General features: G+C 44.2%; 1 protein-coding gene across 3 annotated transcripts in view; it reads right to left on the bottom strand.

The window, feature by feature from the left end:
- The window catches only part of SMARCA2 (SWI/SNF related BAF chromatin remodeling complex subunit ATPase 2), a 168,203-nt gene that overhangs the window by 105,418 nt on the left and 46,183 nt on the right, over positions 1–16,602 (bottom strand). For all 3 annotated transcript variants that reach the window (XM_070431563.1, XM_070431561.1, XM_070431562.1), the window contains exons 10-14: positions 8,174–8,227; positions 5,096–5,226; positions 4,815–4,872; positions 2,645–2,745; positions 707–854 (exon numbers count right to left, since the gene is read on the bottom strand). In XM_070431563.1, the coding sequence (XP_070287664.1) occupies positions 707–854; positions 2,645–2,745; positions 4,815–4,872; positions 5,096–5,226; positions 8,174–8,227 (492 nt within the window). The remainder of the gene's footprint in view (positions 1–706; positions 855–2,644; positions 2,746–4,814; positions 4,873–5,095; positions 5,227–8,173; positions 8,228–16,602) is intronic.

Here is a 16,602-nt window from a genome sequence, read left to right as displayed (position 1 = left end):
ATGGCAATCCTTGCTACAGCTGGTCGTATCTCCCATACTTATTTGACCACGGGACCTATTTTTCTTTTTCTTTCTGAGGTACATCTCATGGGACGAATGTCCCAAGGAACACACTTTGGGAAACACTATAAAGTGGGAGGAGAGAGAATACAGCAGCTGACCTCATTCCACACAGGTCACATGAAATGTGTTATATTTACAGCCTAGTTTCCACCAAAGCACGGATGCTCACCACTTTATTGAAACTTAAGAAGATAAAAGTGTAAATGGAGTGGAAAGCGACTATTGGGTGCCTGGGCCCACAGCACTGGACTATGGCCACCAGTGCAATTTCCGAAGAAACACTGTTTGCTCCCCAGTTAGGTACATGTTCCCGACACTCGTCAAATGTGGCTGGGCTTTCCATCCTGTCACCATCCATGATGAAACGGTTCCAGGTGGCCAGCCAGGATTTCTTATAACACAATTCATCCCAAAACCCCAGAAGGGAAAGCAGAGATGCCCGGGAAGAGATGGTAACATGGAAGTGCTCTCAAAGCAGGATGACAGGCAGAATGGAGAGAATGTCAGTCCCGTAAGCAGGGGGACCTAGAATGCCTTCTCCTCATCAACCCTCTTAAGCAATTGACACGCGCACGAGACACACTCCAGTGCAAACGAGGTAGAAGTTGGTGGCCCGCCAAGGAGACACAGGCCCAGCGGTTACCTGGTAGTGCTTCAGGGTCCCGTTGATGAGGAGGGCAGACTGCTTCTCCACCCTCTCGGAGATGGCGTGGGCCACTGTGTAGTAGGACTGGGAGCCCCTGGCACTGCACTGCATGCTGTACTCGTCATCCACGTCTTGCTTGGCTGTCCTGGGACGGAGAAAGTGGAGGATCATGCACACACATCTGGGTGCGTGTGTTTTTATTTCGTCCATTCAGAAAGATGAATGGAAAGCCTAAAATAGCTGCAGTGAGTGTGGTTTATTTATCACCTACTATTTAATCGCCTGACAATTAAAATACATTATCTGTAATTCTCACAAACCAGAGCGAGGCAGAGTTATTAGTTTCATCCCGGTTTTATGCATGTGGAGAACTTCAGGCTCCGAGAGGTGAGTGAATTTGCCTGTCACATAAAATCAGTGGAGTCAGGATCCGAATGCAGGCCGGCGTGACCTCCAATGACCAATAGGAACGTGAGCCACACCTGCAGATGAACACTTTGCCTGTAGAGCTGTCTTAGGCTCTTGGGACGTAAGGATAAATCCTACGCCCAGAGCACAGTCCACAGCTTGGAGGGCAGGTGAGAGAAGGCCTTAGGCCAGTGGTTCTCAACCTTCCTAATGCCGCGACCCTTTAATACAGTTCCTCATGTTGTGGTGACCCCCAACCATAAAATTATTTTCGTTGCTACTTCGTAACTGTAATTTTGCTACTGTTATGAATCGTAATGTAAATATCTGATATGCAGGATGTATTTAGGTGACCCCTGTGAAAGGGTCGTTCGACCCCCAAAGGGGTCGAGACCCACAGGTTGAGAACCGCTGCCTTAGGCTCTTGGGAAGTAAGGATAAATCCTATGCCCAGAACACAGTCCGCGGCTTGGAGGGCAGGTGAGAGAAGGCCGAAGTCAACATAAGAGACAGGAAAGAGGAAGGTCGTCTTCCATGTTCTATGCCAGGTTGGGGAGCTCGTATTTTATTCTACAGGCAATGAGGGGGGCAGACTGATAAAACAGGTTCCTCAGAGAAGCACTGATCAGACCATCAAACCTCAGAGGGAAGGTAGTGGAGGGCGGAGGTAGGGGGAGAGATCAACCAAAGGACTTGTATGTATGCATATAAGCCTAACCAATGGACACAGACACCAGGGGGCTGAGGGCATGAGTGGGGGAATGAGGGAGGGACAATGGGGGTATAAGGACACATATGTAATACCTTAATCAATAAAGAAAAAAATAAACTGAAAAAAAGAGAAAAATAAATAAACAAAGTGGGGCCTACAGCCCTGCAATAAAAGGAGGAAAGATGAAAATGTTCATTTTTTTTCCTTTTAAATGTCACCACTTTATAATGTTCTATTTTGCCGACTGTTTCATTATAATTTCCTTTAAATATTAGAGCCACATACACAAAGAGCTGTGTAGACCACGGACGTCGGGGATGACCAGGGTGCTGTGGGAGCTGGGCATGCAGAGGGGGAAGGAGGAGAGGGTGCCGAGGAGAGGGGCGTTTCCTGGCGGGACCTGGTGGCCAGCTTGCTTGGCAACAAGGACAGAGGGAATGCTGTCTCTCACTTGGGTTCTGGGTGAGTGCTGACGCCACTGAGGGAGGAAGGAAGGGCGGTGAAGCAGCCAGTGGAAGGGCCAGTGTGATCAGTTCAGTCTGGGGCAGAGTGCAGGTGACAGGTGCGGAGCCCAGGAGTGAGCCGGAGCTGGGGGCGGGGATTCAGGAGGGAGAAGAGGTCAGAGGGGAAGAGCAGCAGCCGGGAGCCCTGGGGCCCAGTGACTGGAGCCCAGAGGTGACTCCTGACAGTGATTCAAGTGGAGTGTGGGCAGGACGTCAGCCTCCTGCCTCCAAATTTTCCAAAAGAAAACTCCTAAAGCCTAATTTAGGTCATGAAATGCTCTGCAAGGAAGGAAACTCTTGAGAGATACTCACTCAATGATCTGCTTCGCGTCCTTCTCGGAAACTTCTTCACTGTTTGGATCCAGAATTATTTTCTCTTCGTTTTCCTGCCGACTGGACTCTTCTTCCTCATCCTGGGAAGAAACAAAGATTCCATCCTGTCAAGTGAATCTCTATGATTGGCATTTTCCAAAAAGAGACTAAAGAGTGTTCAACTTCACAAATGAAGTAAATAAAATGAAGGAGGAAGTAGATCTAACACTTCCCTATACCGGGCAATACACACCATTCCACTGCTGTTTAAATCACTCAATGGGAGAATGAAGGCGACCCTCAGAGGAGCCCCTAGCACCTTTGCTCCTAAGGACAAAACTGTAGCAGTCATGCCAGAGAGAGGGACATCACCGCTTGGTTGTCTAACAGTCCTGTAACCACATGCCTCTCACCAACATAGCCACACTCTACATCCATCTCTCCGCGGCTGGGCTCTAAACATGTTCGCCTTGTCCTACTCCTAAGAATGTCCTCTCAGATAGGCCAGTGGGTTTTGATGGCCCCGGGCGTTTGCAGTCCAGGCTGGGGCCTGTAGTCACGTGGCTTTGTGGTACTTCACACCTTGCATTTCTGAATGTTTTGATGAAAGCTGTCCATAACTCGCCACAGGACTCATCATCTCTCCACCCCGTCATTGTGTACTACGTTCCGCTGTGCTGTCTGAAAGCTTCACTAAATACTCACTGTGCCCACCACTAACCACTGGTGTGGAAGACTAACTCTTTCCAGATAATCCAATAGAATTTCCTTTAAAAGTGGATTTAAAGAAAACAATGCTTTTCCATAATTCTTGAGTGAAAAAATACAAAGTGACACAATATTAGTTCTGAAAATCAGACCTATGACGACGGATCATTGAGAGCAGGGGGTGAACTGAGGAAACAGCACTGCTCCTCATTTTCCAGGCGAGAAGCGAAGTGCTGCGAGGGGACTTGCCACGAGTGGGTGGCAGACCCCAGACGGCGAGTTCACTCTATTCCTGGCTATCGGGGCTGCCTGCATCTGTCAGCCTTGGCTGGCATGCGTGGGCTAGAGAGTCCACTTTATCTCGTCTCTGTCCCTCCCTGGCTCTCTGAATGAGAAGGCTCTTCCAACAGATTATTTATGGGCCCATGTATCCAAGTCAACAAGAAACATGTTTAAAACTGGTTTTATAAGCTTCAAATATACCAGAGAAAGAAGAGCCTACAAGAAAAAAAAAATAGCATGGCTCTGAAAATACTTGCTTTTTAATAGCATGCTTTTGTAAAAATATAACTTTTATTTTTCCTCTTTGCAAAGTGTCCACAGTAGATTAATTTAGAAAACCTAGGTCCACACAATAGAAGGAAATAACGATTGTCTTAAAACCCCAGTGAGCTATTCGGGAAGGCAGCTTTGCCCCGTCTGTGGCATCTGTGCCGTGGCCACTCTGAACCAGGATTCCCCGACACGGGCAAAAATCACACTCAGTGACCACACACTAACAACAGACATGAAGGAGATGGAAATATCTTAAAAATCTATTTGTAATTATTAAGCATTTCATAATCGATCTGAAAATTCCTTTATTATTTTATAATTCTATGAAAAGCATACAAGATTACTATTTTAGGTTCTAGATATATTGAGTATTCCTTCCAAGAGACTGAAAAATGTGCTTCTCTTTTTGGTAACAAGTATATCCAAGGATTTCAAACAAGAACCACATTTAAAGGGAAATCAAGAGGATCAATACAGTCATTAAACCAAGCCCGAGTTGCCCTTTTAGTCTAAGTTCCCGGACTTTCCATTTCAAATAGATGCTAAGGAGCAAAGAATTTCAGAAATTTTTAGGCAGCGAACCCTTAGAGTGAGCCACTTGGAGGCATGGGAGTGACTTTCCCAAAGTGATCCATCTTCCATTCTCCCCCAAAGACGGTTCTGCCCCTTCTGATTTAATGACGGCTTCTCTCTCTTGGTTCCGAAAGAATTTAGAATTCACCAAGTCTCCCCATTGGTCAGGAGCCCCCAAGAGGTCACGGCATGGCGAGGCGTGCTCCACCAAAGCTTTGGCAAGCCCTCAGCCCCAGTCATTACCCGAAGGCCAATGCTGAAAGCAGAGTACAGAAGGACACAGGTGCTTCCCTCATAGACTTTCAAACCAGTGAACTCAGACGCACATACGTACCTCCTCCTCATAATCAGAATCACTTTCTTCGCTGTCGGACCTGGGGGCGACTTCGTAACTACAGGGAAAGGGGTGGGAAGGAGACAGGGCTTAGTTCTTTGGATTATAAGACAATGTATGCACGCATGACTCAACCAGCATGTTCAGTGTGCGAGTGACAAGCGCAGGTACCAACTTCAACCACTTCAGCAAAGGCCGTGTTGCTTTAGGTCCAAGGTTTTACAAGGAGCACAAACATTGACAAAGCCAAAGAACACCAACAATTCTGCTGTAACGCTCACCCAGGATTCATTTCCAACCAGGCGTCCAGCTGACTTGCTTTGGGTGCTTCTGGTCCAAACAGGACCTTGCCGGTTTCTGTGTGAGTTACTTTGACAGGAAGGTCACTCATCTGACTGCTCTCATCTATTGGCTGGAAAGGAGAGAAAATAACAAAAACACATCACCCCTTGGTGCTCTCCCAATTCGGTGCGGGGCATCTCTCGGCCTTCTGGCTGCTGGCATCTGAAACCCTTTTTTGTGATTGGAAATGTCACCAGCACAAGACCTCAGCTCCCCCAAATGGATGCACTCACCGTGGCTCTGAATTGGGAGCTAGAAGTTCAAGGCAGTTCAAGGCCCAACAGTCACACTGGCGGGAGGGCAGACCCCAGCGGCGGCAGAACCAGGACGGTGGTCCTGGCTGAGCCAAGCTCCTGTCTGCTCCCACATCAGCCACGTCCTCACTGACCATTGTATGTCTAATACCAGGTGTAGCTTCAAGTCCGGCTCTCCAGGCTTCCTGGAGGTCTGATGAATTACCCAACATCCTGTTAATACATCCCCTTGCTACTCCCATCAGGCAGAGCTGATTTTTGTCATTTGCAACGAAGAACCTCAGCCCCCAAATAATAACCCCGCCCCCCCCCCCCCCCCGCCCCGCCCCAGAAAACGACTAGGGCAAACTTATGGTTTCAGAGAGAATGGGAAAAGAAAAAAGTATGTAACTTGTATCATCTCATTACTGGCTGGTATGGCTTAGCAGAACCAGTGTCCTTGACCCAAAACTAAACCACCAGGTACCAAACCAACCATTGGTAGCTGGGCGTGTGATAAAGCCGAAAGCTCCGCGCATCTGAAATCTGCAGAATAGACTGAGCGGAAGTTCATTATCAGACTCTCCATGAAAAAATGGCCTGCTCCAAAAATTAAGCGAATCAATGTTATTGCAGAGGCTGCGTTGAACCTACTTCAGAGAATACACTGTTTCATGAGGCCTAAGGGTGGAGTAATCCTCCCCAAGTGACTGCTACGGGTTGGAGGGGATTGTGCTTCCGGGACAGGCCCCAGGCAAGATGTCTGTTTGGAAACGCTTGGCCTGCGAGTCTTTCAAGTTATCTATCTCCGTAAAAGTTACAAAATCCAATGTTTAGACTATTCATTAATTCCAAACATTTTCTTCTATATTATTCTTATTTGGAGTTAAAAAAACAAATGACAGGAAAAATAGTGTACTCTAGGTTACTGTCTAAATCTAATAGGAAACGAACCTCCCCTCTTTTCCCTCAAAGTGCTGTCAGAATAAGACACAACAGATCAGCAATTATCCACAAAAATAACCTTTGAAAAGAGAAAAGGCTCACCCTAGACTATCATTGTTTTTCTTCCTGTACGTGCGCTAAGGCCGCATGGTGGTGAGCACCATTACTTTATATGCCAAGATGACACTTCCTCCTCATTAATGTAAAAGGTCACCTGCATGCTCACACGATAGAGAAGGAAATCTACCATTTACTATCATCTCCCATGGAAGAATCATACTCCGTGATCTTGAACTATTATAACACAACTTATCCCTCTGCTTCAGGTGTCATGCCTCAGAGAACACGGGCGGCGGGGGGGGCCCGCAGCTGGAATGGCGACTTCGGCAGAAGCACTGAATGAGTGGCACATCAGTGGAATAGGAAACTTATTTCAAAACAACCCGAGCGGGAGGTCCGCTTCGCCCACTGCAGCACACAGAGCACGCATGTGCTGAGATTTAAAGCAGAAAAAAAAGGTGTATGTCACAGGCCCTAGATCCGTAGGTAATTTTCCCAAGAGGTGGTAAGAGATAAAGTGCTCTCACAGTAACATGTTAAATCTCTCCCCGGTGCTTGTTAATCACAGACTGATGTGAGGCTAGCTTAGGTCAGGCTGGGCTTTTACAAATTAGAGTGTTTCCAAGTGCTCTTATAGTATTCTTCCCCCTAACAGCCCACGGAGAATTTCTCACACATCAGACATTTATCCCGTCCCATCTTTCCTAGGGATGGATTACAGCGGTTAAGCAACATTTACTGTTCAAAGGGTTTCTGCATAGACTGGTGGTTCCAACCTTTCTTCTGCATCCAGGCTGTTCACATTCACAATACATCTCACGTGCAGTGATTCTAGAACAGGAAGAGGCAACCCTCCACCCACCCCAAACCTCTGAGCAGGTTTATCCGAATCTGCGAGAGGAGGAGGCGGAGGCTTGAAGCACGCTCCCTCCGCATCCTGCTCCGGGAGTATGCCTCCTCGTGTGAATCACTGGCAGGGAACTTGGAGTTTTCAGAGGGAAAAAAAAATCCAATAAATGAATAACTGTATTCTCATGATTCAGGAGACTATTGGAAATACTAGAAAAAAAATTAGGAATATGCTGATGAACTGACAAATAGAAGCTACATTGTAAGCCTACAGAAGATGTCAAAAAAATAAGTTAACAAGCCCAGCCGGCGTGGCTCAGTGGTTGAGCATTGACCTATGAACCAGGAGGTCACGGTTCGATTCCCGGTCAGGGCACATGCCCGGGTTGCAGGCTCGATCCTCAGTGTGGGGCCTGCAGGAGGCAGCCAATCAATGATTCTCTTTCATCATTGATGTTTCTATCTCTCTATCCCTCTCTGAAATCAATAAAAATATACTTTTTAAAGAATAAGTTAACCAAATATATTAATTGGTTGGCTTATGGAGTATTATAATTTCAAATTAGTAATAAACTAAAGAAGCTGGGTCACAGTTTATGCTTCTGTATCTTTTACTCGGCAAATGCAATTATAGAATCACTTAAGATTTTACACATTCTATGTATTCCAAAATGTATGCTTATATGTGCACAGAAAATTCTCAAATGGTACACAAGAAACTTAACATCAGTTGATGGGTAGTCTGAGAAGGAAGTAGATTACTTTTCCGTGTAACCCTTTTATACTATGCTAATGGACTACTCTTCTTTAGTTAAAGATGAATGGCTGAGTAAAAATAAAATTAGTATACACAGACAATGACATGTGTGGTAAGGCATGGCAGGGACTCACTGAGCAGAACACAGCAGAAATGGATGCAAAATCCCTTACCTCTCCATCTGGTCCCAGGGCAGACTCTCCTCCCTCTGCATTCTCTTCGGCCTTCTGTGAAACGACAATGTGTCACATGTCATGGGGCAGCCAAGAGGATGGGGACAGGAAGGGCTTTGCGGTGACTCTGGGGTACGTCACAGCGCTGCATTACTACCCACCCTCACCGAACGAAGCTTAATATTCATGCCTTTTATTTTTAATTTATTTATTTTTAATTAATCTTTATTGCCGAAAGTATTATAGATGTCCCCTTTGTGGTGTGTGTGTGTGTGTGTGTGTGTGTGTGTGTTTTCCCATTGATCCCCTTTTATTTTTACTTGTTTTCACTGTCTAAGACAAAGTGTGTATTTTATTAGCAACTTGCAGAGCGTTCTTGAAAGCCAGGTGTGATTCAAGGCCAGCACACTAGAGATTTGTGGGTTGTGTCTTCTAGCATCCAAAGAGCTTAAGGCATTGGCAGTACTGAGAGTGAGAGTGAGAGCGAGAGCGAGAGCGAGAAAGGGAGAGAGGCCAGAGGCTGCAGTGTTCTCAAGTCTGGCGCTGGGAAGACACATCCTGATGCAGTCAGCAAAACTTTCCTATTCCTTTAGCGGGTTTTCTGAAAATGTCCATTGAGAATAAACTCTGAACTACTCTTGAGTCATAAAAATACAAAATGATATAATATTCTGTGAGTTCTCCAAATGTTTTTCATTCTACCTAATGGACTTTCATAATAGAAAGTATTTACACAGTGGGCATATGGGGAAATTCGAAGCAGATACTGTGATCTCATGAAAAATTCTGTCATCTGCCGTTTCTTACATATTCCAATCTCTTAGTCCATTAACCTCTGAGAGCCTCAGAGATAGCCTACAGGGAAAGCTAGGATTATGCCACATTTTGTACATACCCAAGAGAGTCTTATCTGTAATATACACAAACTAGTCTAAAATGTCTTCCATATGTAAGGACTTCTTTAACAAGTGAAATCTTTCACATCACCTTTACAGAATACTTATTTTAAAGTTATTGCTGGAAAGCTATACTACTTCAGGGCAGTATAATGAGAAGAAAAAAACAAAACTTCAGTTATTTGCTTTATCAAGACATTTAAGAAAATAAGCTTTCCTCCCCCGGACCCTTTAGTTAATTAAAAATATATATAATGATACAGAATCAATATTAACTCCACTTTGTTTACTTAAGGCATTGATTATATAATACATATTTGCTTTCCATGTAAATAACAATCGTCTCTTGACAAAACAGCTTTTATAGAAAATGTTTAATGTCTAAAATTCAGCCTTTTGGCCATACTGAAGAAATGCAGTTTCCATAAATGTTTGAAAATTCTGAAGTTCTCTTATAACTTTCTTGGGTGTAGGTGCGTATGCTAAAGCACAAGGCACCAAAGACAGAAAACAAAACGCTCCCTCTGGTTATGATTTCCCAAGAATTTAAGTTTCTATTCACGCCACCCCAAAGTGAAAATGTTTACAAGCTCAAAAGAAATGATCAGTATCGAAAAGCACCAGGCCCTGTGTCTAGGCTGGAAGTATAGAGAGAACAATAGCAGAAAAGAAACCATCTCTACCACCAACCCCTGGAGCTTTCACTTCTGGAGTTCTCGGGCACAATCTTCAGGCAACTGTTTTAATTAGTGGGAGAAAGTCAATTAATCCCACCATTCTTTCCATACAAATCAGAAATGAGCTACCAATTTGGCCAACAAAGGAAATCAAATGAGACAATGAATAAGCCAATTTCCAATAGCTAGCTAGTGGAACTGGATCACCATTTCAATGAATAGCACCTTAAAAAGCTTGAAGGACCATCAATAATAAAATCAAAGCTACTCTGAAGGATACTTTTCTGTGAATATGCTGGAGACCACTAAGCATGTTATCTCAAAACTGCTTCATAATCAGGCCCTTCCATTACTTAAATTCTCTAAACTGACTTAAAAAATAATTCCACTAGGTATCAAATTTGAGAAGCACAATGTAATATTACATGCAAGAAACTTGGTTCTGGAATTAGACGACCTGCATTTGAATCCCAGCTGTGTCACTAAGTGCAAGAGACCTTCACTGTATGACCTTGAGCAAATCGTGCGTGTCTTGGTCCCCATCCCCCCCCTTTTTAAAAAAATTATGGGCAGTAACAGTCCCTGTTACCACATAGGGCTACTGCAGGACTGGATCACTATTTCAATACATACAATTCAATGTCACATATAATATACACTGTGAGCATTAACCTCTACAATGTAAAAGAAACAACAGTAGTCAGAGGGCTGTTTTCATATGTCTACCTAAGACTGCTACAGCACTGTCTGAAAACAGCTTCAGAAGATTAGAGGATTAGGGATTTCTGTCTGTTCTGTTCACTTATGTATGCCCACACCTACCAGAGTACCTGCATTTAAAGGGCACTAAATAAATATTTGGTGAATGAATGAATGAATGCAAGCAACAAGAACAATGTATATGATCAGTGAACTATTATTATTATTGTAATTAGGTGCCAAAATATTTGCAAGTGAAAAGGTTAAGAACGCATACACAATTCCTCATTGCACTGGCACACTGTGAGGCTTCTCTTGCATGCCCTGTACAGTATTTACACCACTTCGGCTATGTTGTTATATGCGTGGAAGCCAGGTGGCAGTCTACTCTATGGCAAGAGATGCCAAGTTCTCCCATCATGCTTTGTATTCTTGCAGTTTGAAGGTTTCTGGTTGGTGTGCTTTCATAAATCCATGTTCTCATATCAAACTGGTATTTTATTCCCTCTACCCCTCAAGAAAAAAAAACAAAAAAAAAACCCAATTCCCTTTTTTGGGTTCAAGATGAACTCCAAACAGACTAAGCACCTGGTGAAATGGCTGCTAGTGCCTGAGGGATTTTCACATAGAGTAATCTGGGTCACGTGACTGCAAACACATTCTATCAGTATCACTGACCTGAGCTACTTCCACCGATTAAAAACAAAACATTGGAGTTCATCCATTAATTAGGACTAAAGGAACTTTGCACTACCTTCTTCCTACCTGCAAAAAATTTGGAACTAATTATGCTCATGGAGGTAGAAAGGAATGTAATTAACCTAGTCCTGGGAGGGAATATAAAACAAATTACTCTTAACTAAAAGACAATTCGAGTTCCTAATTCCAAAGGCCAATGTCAATTCCATCCTTCCATCTAGAAATGTTCGGGAACAAAGCTGTGTGCAAGGCTACCCATCTTCCTTGCAGAAGCTACATAAAATAATCAGTGATGGGGCCAAGGAGGGAAAGAAATCCCTCCTTTAAACATGAAAATCCTGTTTAAGTTGAACTTAAGAAAATAGACTGCAATGGGGCACTTTATTTTGATTACCACAACACAGGCCACAAACAGCCTCGTTTTGTAAACAAACAGTTTTACACCAAGTAATTTACAATCTATATCATAAAGTGAATTTCTTTTAGCCCCAGAAGGTGTTGTTATATTATGCTGAAACAACATTCAAATGTGCTGGCCTCTTAAAGTCTCGTTCTGTTTCAATGGAAATCTAAGCTTTCAGAAATTCATGGGGTTATTTTTATTGTCACTTAAGTGGACCACTGAGCATTCAGATAGGGGATCAGGCAATAATAAAATACCCAAGAATATCAAATTAGCAGGCAACTGCACATTACAGAGAAAACCAATTCTAACATTTTGACTGAAATAACTGGTTGATCCAGTTAAGCAGGACTTGGATCCAAACTTCTGCTTTCACCCATTCGGACACTGAACTAATCAAATCTAATCACCATGGCGTTGTGTTCACCTATCTTTACACAGTCGCCGCACTCAAGTGCCCAGAATTACCTAAGATCCTCTCAAATACCTATGAAAATGTCCTTGTAGAGAAAAGCTGCAATAAACTATGTCATCTTTGGGGGGAAAAGGAAAGACATAAAAGAACTGAGAAGAAATGCAGAGTAACCTGAATTTAAAACAAATGTTGCAACAACATTACTATTTTGGATTTGATGCTCTTTCTACCAAACATTACACCAAGAGGCTTTTCTGGTTTTGGGATATCTAAAAAAAGAAAAAAATGCATTTCCTATCACTATATTGATCAATATATTATGCTGGAGCCTGGCCGGTACGGCTCAGTGGTTGAGCATCTACCTATGAACCAAGAGGTCCCGGTTCAATTACTGGTCAGGGCACCTGTCAGGGTTTCAGGCTTGACCCCCAGTGGGGGCCATGCAAGAGGCAGCTGATCAATGATTCTCTCTCACCATTGATGTTTCCATCTCTCGCTCTCCCTCTCCCTTCCTCTCTGAAATTGATTATATAAAATATATAGCTGGAAAGGTTCCCCCTCCAAAACATACCAGTCCTGATTTTACTTATAATTGTGGTTGATGAAAGAGAGAGAGAGAAAAAAGAAGTTTCAGAAAGAAAGGAAAACACCACACACAACAAGAAAGATCTGGCCCAGAGTTCTGTCCCCCATGGATTCTCTGAGGTGTTCCTGTTAGTGTTGTGGGCTTCAAGAAATGTCACAAATAAGTAACAAGGACATAGTTCTGCTAGTATACACCCCATTGAAAGATTTTTAAAAAATATTTTTATTGATTTCAGAGAGGAAGGGAATGGGAGAGAGATAGAAACATCAGTGATGAGAGAGAATCATTGATCGGCTGCCTTCTGCACGCTCACCCAGAATCAAGCCCGCAACCCGGGCATGTGCCCTGACCAGGAATCGAATTGCGACCTCCTGGTTCACAGGTTGACACTCAACCACTGAGCCACGCCTGCAGGGCCCGTTGAAAGATTTGAAAGACTGAATTAAATATTTATTTCCAGCCTGAAGTCCACAGCTCGGGAAGCTGAACTCTAAAGAATGCCTAGACTTTTAAGCAGGAGGTTCAGGTCACAGGTGGCATGGGCTCCTAACCACAGCTTAAGGAAAAATACATCCTAAAACTTTGCAAGAAATGCCTTATTGTCACCAAAAACCACTCTAAATCAGAGGCCACATAATTACAAATTCTCTTTGCAGGAGCTGGGGAGGGATAAGCAGGATCCACCCACATTAATAAATCCCCTTTCTCACTGTAGGCCTCACTAGTGTAAGAACCTGTCATTATCCTAAAGGGCAATATTTGATTGATCCTCAACCAGAAAAAAAATGGTGGCTATTTACTCAACATCACAGAGAATATACAGTAAAGGGGGAAAAGATTTTCTTTTCGAAACCCTACAATCACATTTCAATAACCATGATCCTACATTTACACCACAAAAATGGCTTGATAAAATAACTAAGATTTACTGAGTACTTACAACGTGCCAGGAAACATAGAAAATGCTTTAGAGAAACTTTCCCATTCAATCCTAACCAATCAATCACCTTCTGATAGATTGAGAGACTGAAGTACTAGATAACAGATCTTTTAATGAAATACCCAGTAAGGAATAAGAACAAATTAGTCTGATATGTTTTCTTATGCAGTTATGGATTTAAAAGATTGTGTGCTAACATGATTTGGAGAGTGGTCCAATTTTCTAAATTAGCCTGTTCAATCCTATGTTTATATAAACTCCCGTGGCTTCATCTAGCCCCTCCCCCTTTTATCCTGTCATCAGTCACTCAGTAGATGTTAGAGAACAGGCATGGCAAAGGTCAGAGGCCTCAAAGTCCCGCTAAGTGCACGTAACAGTGCCTTCATCCTGCCTCCCCGCAGAGGTATTTCAATGCTTTAACAATTATTCCTCCTCTACCTCTTCAGCAGATATATACAGTTTACTTGTTTTTCTTCCATTTCAAGGGTATTAATGGAAGACCAGGTTGAGAAGGAGAAGTTTCAGAATGATTTATAAATAGTACTTCATAGAAAAGGCTCTAACAGTGAGAAGAGGAAATTAAACAAGGTCATGGCAGGTTAAACGAACCCCACTCTATTATTCACTAACAACAAGTAAACACAATATACTCCTAATGGGGAAAAACAAAGGTCTTTTCTGTTACATGGGGGCTATTTTTAAAAATTATACACTGAGTTTAACACAAAGCAAAAAGTAACCCTTTTGCAATTACATTACAAGGTCAATCATACTCAACTTTAATAGCACAGCTCTTGGAGTTACCTGCATCTTAGAGGTCTTACAAATGCTGCTACCAGCTCGATGCTATTAGTTCACTGGGTCAGAAAGGGTTTTCTCAAAGCAAAGATTTATTGATGCCTTTCCTAATTAAAAAAATGCAGTAAGGTTCAGCATGTCAGTCCTATGGGAAAATGCTGAAAGGGACAGCACAGAATTTTTAAGCTTCCAAATGCAGTTTCCTTCCAGCCAGAGAAACTGCAATAAGTAACTCTCAATCCTTCACTCTAGTGGAGGAAAGAACCACAGATCATACCAAGTGTCCAACTATCAGCTTCTGAAAGCACCCACTTTCTCTGCACTAGTACAGGTGCATCTGGAATTGGGTAACTCACTCTGAACTCAGTCTCAAAGCCCCGTGAAGGACACAGCTTTATCCCATTTCTGCCAGCAAGATGGCCCAGGAAGGTGATCCTTAGTCCTGCTGAGAGCAGAGAGGGCCCAAATGCAAGGCACCCTGATAGCACAGCAGGGAAGAGGTAAGGGCTGTTCATCAAGGGATAAGTCTGCATCTTCAACCATGTGAGATCATCAGTGGGAAGTGCCTGAGATAGCACAAGGCAGACTGCAGTGCTTGGCTATTCTTATTCATTTGCCAGGAAATCAGGAAATAATTGACTGGCATTATTCCTTCACATCATTCATCTCAGATTATAATTATATATTTAGATGCATATTTGGTTAATGTCTGTCTGTTTGTCTGTCTCTTTCTCTCTCTCTGATTAAATTGAGAGGGCAAGAGTGCTTTCCTCACCATTACTTTCTCCCTCTCCCATCATCCAACACACTGCATCTCCACCATAGTAAGTGTTCAGGTAACAGTCATTGAGCAAATGCAAGAAATAGAATAAGTGCTACTAGCAAACTGGGAAGGCAAGAGTTTGGAGGTAGAGAGCCAACCTAGAGATCATCAGAGTTGTGAAATGAAAAAAATGACAGGTTCGTGCTCTGTACAGATTAACACAAAAATAAAGCCATAATCATTATCACTCAACTATGTATCTTTCTACGATGATATAATGATCTACCACCATGACAGGAATCTATTAATTTTAAGCCAGAATCGGGCCATTAGCTTTTAATCACAAAGAAATGTAGAATACAAATGTTAATATTAAAAACGCTAACAGTGACCTTTCTGTGACAATCTCTGCAAAATCCATGACTAAATTCAGAAAAACTACAGATGCCATTTCATGGGGTCCACTTATGGAATCCTATACAATAAAAGGCTAATAAAGGCTAATATGCAAATAGATGAAACGGTGGAACAACCGAACAACTGGTTGCTATGATGTGAGCTGACCAGCAGGGGGCAAGCGCGCATGCGGAACATGGCGGGCATCGGCAGCAGGCAGCAGAATGTGGAACATGGAGGGCGTTGGCCATGGTGGGATGGTGGAGCAGGTGAGAAGGGGCACCAGACCAAGGCAGGTGAGCCTCTGGTGGTTACTGAAAATTCTTTGCTCCAGCAGTCGCACCCAGGACTCGCACCTGCTACCGGCCCCGATCACCCAGCACCACCAGCGGGTGACAGTGGTGGCTGGCCCTGATCGCCCCTCAAGGCTTCTCCACCTCCCCCTGCTCCTGAGGGGCGATTGGGCCGACAGCCGCTTCTCGCACCTGCTTCCGGCGCTGGAACCATCGTTCACACCCACTGCTGGCACTGGCCCCGCTTGCACTTACTGCCAGAGCCCGGCGCCGTCAGCAGGTGTGAGTGGCAGCTGCCAGCCCCGATCACCCGAGGGCTTCTTCACCTCCCCGTGCTCCTGAGGGGCGATCGGGGCAGCAGCCGCCGCTCACACCTGCTGACGGCACTGGCTCCACTTGCAGCTGCTGCTGGGGCCAGCCCTAATCGCTCCACGCCCGTCAGCGGGTGGGAGTGGGGCTGGCGCCGTCAGTGCATGGGAGCGGCAGCAGCGGGAGTGGGGCTGCCGGCAGACAGGGGACCGAGGATCGGGGACCGCGGAGGAAGGGGCCTGGCAGGGGCACAGAGGATGGGCCGAGACCCACCCCTGTGCCCACCACAGCCCTTTCAAGGTGCACGAATTTGTGCACTGGGCCCCTAGTGTTACAGAATTGTATCTGTTTGCCTGTGTGCTCTTCGCTAACTCTGAAAGTGTCTTTTTAAGTTAAATATTTGGAGCTGCAATTCTGCAAAGTCTATAATGCTACCTTGACAAGAAAATGAGGTATTTCTCACCATGGAAACATCTAAACCCAAACCCTGAGACACCCCTCGTGCATCTTCACCAGAAGGGAAGCTATCTTCTACTACAGGGATCAGGAGCAAGC

Source organism: Myotis yumanensis, unplaced genomic scaffold, assembly GCF_028538775.1.
Source record: "Myotis yumanensis isolate MYYU_CA2020_CCGP unplaced genomic scaffold, mMyoYum1.0.hap1 SCAF_12, whole genome shotgun sequence".
NCBI classification, from domain to species: Eukaryota; Metazoa; Chordata; class Mammalia; order Chiroptera; family Vespertilionidae; genus Myotis; species Myotis yumanensis.
Note: the sequence above shows the minus strand (reverse complement) of the source record. Positions and strands in the feature narration are given on the sequence as shown.